General features: G+C 62.3%; 1 protein-coding gene across 1 annotated transcript in view; it reads right to left on the bottom strand.

Moving 5' to 3' along the window:
• Positions 1-1,147: 1,147 nt before the first annotated feature.
• Positions 1,148-5,334, bottom strand: part of Fbln2 (fibulin 2) — a 47,639-nt gene continuing 43,452 nt past the window's right edge. The window contains exons 13-16 of the mRNA XM_013010324.1: positions 4,765-4,962; positions 4,211-4,339; positions 3,548-3,671; positions 1,148-1,882 (exon numbers count right to left, since the gene is read on the bottom strand). Coding sequence (XP_012865778.1) covers positions 1,525-1,882; positions 3,548-3,671; positions 4,211-4,339; positions 4,765-4,962 — 809 coding nt within the window. The 3' untranslated portion in view covers positions 1,148-1,524. The remainder of the gene's footprint in view (positions 1,883-3,547; positions 3,672-4,210; positions 4,340-4,764; positions 4,963-5,334) is intronic.

Here is a 5,334-nt window from a genome sequence, read left to right as displayed (position 1 = left end):
CACTAAGCCACCTTCCCAGCCCCGCAGCTGGCTTCACGCAGCAATGCTCAGGCCTCACCTCCTGAGCAGTTGGGAAGACAGGGGAGCCACGGACACCCAGCTACAATAGACTTTCAGTTCGGAGCTAACTTTCAATATAGAATTAAAAGCCCTGAGTCCAAGTCCTCAGCACCACATAAACAGAAAAGTCCAGAAGCAGCGCTGTGGCTCAAGTGGTAGAGTGCTAGCCTTGAGCTAAAGAAGCTCAGGGACAGTGCCTGAGTTCAAGCTTCAGGAATAGAAAAAAAATATGTGTATGTGCATAATAAAAATAAAGTCAGATGGGGCAGGAAAGTCTGTGATTAATTAATTAACCAACAGCCAGAGTAGAGCTGTGGCTTAAGTGGTAGAAAGTTAGCCTTGATCCAAAAAGCTCAGGAACACCACCTAGGCCCTGAATTCAAATCCCAGCACTGGTGCCAAAAGATTCTTTTAAATTATTTAAAAATATTTATGCATGCCCAATCACCTATTTTCTAATGTCAGTCCTAGCCCAGAGATCCAAAGCAGACATGGGATGGAAGCTGTGAGCACATACCCTCTTTTTTCCAGATTTCCATAGCCTCCTCTTTGCTCCAGCCTAAGAGAGTCAGAAACCAACATTGGAACCTTAGCTACTCAGGAGGCTGAGATCTGAGGGTCCAGGTTCCAAGCCAGCCTGGGCAGGCAAGTCTAAGAGACATTTATCTCCAATGAAGTAGAAAAAACACAAACAGAAGAAAAAGAAAAAAGGAGAAGGAGGAGAGGAAGAATAAGGGAGGGAGGAAGGCTGCACTGAACTTTGAAAGAGCTCACATCTTTCTGGTCCTGCCAAGTCTACCCTGACCTGCTGTCTTTGGCCTCAGAGCCATAGGGACCAGGCCTGGAGCTGTGGATGACATCTAAGTGGCAAGCGGCAAGATGGAGTCCAAGATGGGGAAGGAGGCAGGAGAGGACACAGGGAAGGAGATGCAGGGCCCTGGCCTTGGCACCACAGTGAGACTTCAGGGAAGGAGAGCCCGAGCCCGGCAAGCTGACAGATCACCGAGGCTGGGCACCCGTGGCCCTCAGATCCATCATCAGACTCCAACGCCAATGCCTCACAAAAGGAGACACAGATCGTTTAATTTCTTACTTTAAAACAACAACAACAACAGTGAATGTGTATTACCCTTATCATTAAACAAGGGAAAACCTCAGAATGATGTAAGGCAAGCACTAATCCCAGAGGCTCGGGATGGACCGTCAGCTGCAGGGACGGGTCACCGGTGGCGTCCAGACTCCTGCCGTGGCCGCTGCGTCTGGTCCCCGGAGCATCATCCAGCCTCCTGGTGACCTCTGGGGTGACCCCCCTCCCTGGGGGGCAGAGGAGACCCAAGGGCGATCAAGGTAGCAAAATTAATTTAAGTTACAAAGTTAGCTAGAACCACAGCACACCCCAAGGGCGCCTGGCGCCCCCCGGTGGAGCACACGGGCGGGCCAGGCGGGCCCGGCCGGCTCTGCGCCTCACGGGGCCAACGTGGTGAAGAAAATGTGCATCTTGGCCAGGAAGGTGGTGATGGAGCCCTGTCGCCACAGCCTCATCTCCACGTCCAGGGCGAAGTCCCGGGGCTCCAGCACCGGCCGCTGCAGGGAGACCACGCCCGTGTAGGCGTTGAGACGGCGCGTGCCGAAGTAGGCCCCCTCGTTGCCCTTGGTGATGGTCAGGGAGATGGTGTCGCCCACGAAGGCCGGCGCGGGGCCGATGCGGAAGATGTGCGCGGGCACCGGCAGGCCGGTCTGGAAGCTCAGCTGGTAGTAGGTGATGCGTGCCGGGGAGCTCTGGCACTCGGCGATGTCCTGGCACGCGGTGCGCTCGCATTTCCTGCGGGGACGGAGGGCGGTCGGCGGCCGCCCCCCCCCAGCCTCCCGTCGGCCACCGCCGACCCCGGCCGGCCTCAAGGGCCAGCTCTGCGCCTAGCGGCCAGTGACGCACGCTGCCTCAGCCTCCCCCTCTGTGAGTGGTGAACCGCCACCTGGAGGCGGTGGCCAGGCTTGTTAGCAGCTTTTACACATCCAGCCTCCCTCCTTCCTTCCTTCCTTCCCTTCCTTCCCTTCGTTCCATCCTTTCCCTCCTTCCCTTCCTTCCCTTCTTCCCTTCCTTCCTTCCTTTCCTGCCTTCAGTCCTTCCCTCCTTTCCTTCCTTCCGTTCCTCCCTCTTTCCCTTCCTTCCTTCCCTCCCTTCCTCCTTCCTCTCTCCTTCCCTTTCCCTTCCTTCTTTCCTTCCTTCTTTCTGTCCCTTCTCTTCTTCCCTTCCTTTCTTCCTTTCCTTCCTTCCCTCCCTCCTTCTCTTCCTTCTTTGCCTTCCTTCCTTCCTTCCTTCTGTCCCTTCCCTTCTGCCCTTCCTTCCTTCTCTTCCCTCCTTCCCTTCCTTTCTTCCCTTCCCTCCTTCCTTTCCTTCCTTCCTTCTTTCCCCCCTTCCTTCCTTCCCTCCCTTCTTCCCTTCCTTCCTTCTTTCCCCTCCTTCCTCCTTCCTTCCTTCCCTTCTTTCTTTCCTTCCTACCTTCTCTTTCCTCTTTCCCTTTCTTACTTCTTTCCCTTCCTTCCTCCTTCCCTTCCTTCCTTCCCTCCCTCCTTCCCTTCCTTCCTTCTTTCCCTTCCTTCCTCCTTTCTTCCTTCCCTTCTTTCTTTCCTTCCTTTCTCTTTCTCCTTTCTTCCTTTCCCTTCCTTCCTTCCTTTCCTTTCTCCCTTTCCCTTTCTTCCTTCCTTTCCCTCCTCTCTCCCTTTCTTCCTTTCCCTTCCTTCCTTCCTTCCTTTCCCTCCTCCCTTTCTCCCACCCTTCCTTCCTCTCTTTCTTTCCCTCTCTCCCTTCCTTCCTCCTTCCCTTCCTTGATCTGTTCTTCCTCCCTTCCTCCCTCTCCCCCCTCCCTCCTGGCATACCTTTGTTGGCAGCCATGCCTCGCTGCCTCCCCCCCTCTGTCAAGCGCGGGCCATGTGGCTGCTGCAGGGCGGCCGCGGTGGTGGTCGGTCACCCCGTGTACTTAGTCACAAGCTCTCCCGATGACGGCCCTCGGGCGGGACCCCGGCACAGCCCGGGGGTGGAGGGGGTGGTGCTGAGAGCCTTGTGCAAGGTGTGGGGACCCCAGCGCCCACGGAGACGGCTGGGGGATGGGACCACTTGGCTGCGGCCTCGGGAGCCCCTGAGCCGCACCACATGCCACGCGCCACGCGCCACACGCCACGCTCCACGCAATACGGCTGCCCGGGCCGCCAGAGCCGGTGCCGTGCAGCGGGTTGGAGGAAGGCATTGGCGGTGACGGATGGGTGTCACCTGTGTGAGCGCGACAGGGGTGGAGAGAGGCCTGAGTCCTCTCCTCGTGCTGGACCGTCCGCCAGGCTCGGGCGTCGGCTTTGGTGTGGCGGGGCCTTGGCTGGGGGGCCCTGGGCCTGGCAAGGGAGGGGCACCCTGCCTGCCGGCTGCCCACCCCGCCCCGCCCGCCGCGTGCTTCTGGCCAGGGCAAGGCTCTGTCTGGGGGACCAGGTCACTCACGTCTCGGAGACTCGGGCGTAGTTGGGGGGACACTCGAAGCGCAGGCAGCGGAAGCTGCCCTGGAGGTTGTGGCAGGTCTGGTCCGCAGAGCAGTTGTGGGTGCCCAGGGCACACTCGTCCAGGTCTGAGGGAGGGGACAGAGGCTGGGAGGGATCCCCGCTGCACCCCGCCAGGCCGGGGGCCTGGGGCCCAGGCTGCCTGTGCCCCCTGTGGGAACATGGCTCACGGGCCACCCTGTGCCCCACACACCCGTCTCCAGCCTTTGTTTAAAAATGCAAATGGCCCTGGAACCCAGGCCGCTTGGCCAGGCCGGCCCCTCCCCCCACATCGCCCTGCGCTGCCCCAGCAGCCCCAGCCCTGTGCCTGGAGCAGCCCGCGCCTGCGGCCCCTCATCCAGCCAGGTGCCACCTCCCTCCGCACACGCGCCTTCCTGCAGCCTGGGCGGTGACCAGCACCCCCGCGCGGGGGCTCCTCATGCCTCGCAGCCCAGCCCCCGTCCCCGCTGTCCCCCCACGGTGTCCCTACCAGCTCACAGGACCACGTCCAGAGCCCAGGCCACTCCCCGAACAGTCCACGCAAAGCAGCAGACTGCGGCTTCCCTCCCAGGCTCGGACTCGGTCTCTGTGGCCCCGTGCCCCCAGCGCCAGGCGCGGCCGCACTCACCCTTGCAGGAGTGGCCGTTGGCCAGCATGGTGTAGCCCTGCTCCGGGCATGCGCACTGGTAGCTCCCGGGCACGTTGACACAGCGGAAGGTGCACAGGATGCCGGCGCCCTGCGCACACTCGTCGATGTCTAGAAGACAGGGCCGGCGCCGCGAGCCTCAGCACCGTGGCCCGGCCAGCCATGGCCAGTGCGGCCCCGTCCCAGCCAGAGCCCAGCGTCCGCTTGACAAAGAGGGACAGGAGGGCCCCAGACACGGAGCCCGAGGCCACGCAGGCCTCACACTTGAGCGCTCGGTCCACCGCCACCTGTGGCCACTGCTCCCCACAGGGGCTGCACGGGCACCGGCACAGGCCCGGGCCTCCACCGCCAGACTTTGACCTGCACCCACTAACAGGTGAGGCCCGGGCCTCCGGTGATGGAGCAGCTGGAGGCAGAGCCGGAGCCGGTCTTCCCGAGGCCCCAGGGCAGGAACCAGCAGGCCGGGGATGGAACTGTGGGATCTGTGTCCCCGCCGAGGGGTGCCCCTCTCGGGGCCGGGCGGGGTCGGCGCTCACCGGTGCAGGCGTGCCCGTCCTCCGCCAGCTGGTAGCCCTGGCGGCAGTAGCACTGGTAGGAGCCGTAGATGTTGGCGCACTCCTGGCTGCAGCGCTGGCTCTCGCACTCGTTCACGTCTGCGGGGACAGCGCCGCGGTCAGGGCTCGGCCTCCGCCTTGCCCCATCTTGCATTGAGAAGCCATGGCACGTCTGCCGGCCTGGGGAGGGGCCAGGGCGCCGGCAACGGGGGGGGGCGGCCAGGGGCAGGCGGCGGCTGCGGGGCCCCCAGCGGACGTGTAGTGCTGGCCGGCTGCAGGCCTACGGTGCCCGTCCGGGACGGGTGGCCCTCAGGGCCCAGCCGGGTGCTAGTTAGCACTTCCAGAGCTGGGCTTCCCCTGCCTGCAGGGCCCTGGGCTGAGGTGTGCGAGAACGAGCAGCAGGCGTGTGCAGGAGCGTGGCGCCTAGTGTCTCCAAGAGCCAGGCTGGACTTGGGCCCGCGTGCCGAGGAAGCGGGCGGGAAGCGATAGTAGTCACACACGGCCATGCCGGGGGTGGCAGGACCACAGGAGCAACGTGTCACGGGGGGGGGG

This window comes from Dipodomys ordii, unplaced genomic scaffold, assembly GCF_000151885.1.
Source record: "Dipodomys ordii isolate 6190 unplaced genomic scaffold, Dord_2.0 Scaffold12, whole genome shotgun sequence".
Lineage (NCBI taxonomy): Eukaryota > Metazoa > Chordata > Mammalia > Rodentia > Heteromyidae > Dipodomys > Dipodomys ordii.
Note: the sequence above shows the minus strand (reverse complement) of the source record. Positions and strands in the feature narration are given on the sequence as shown.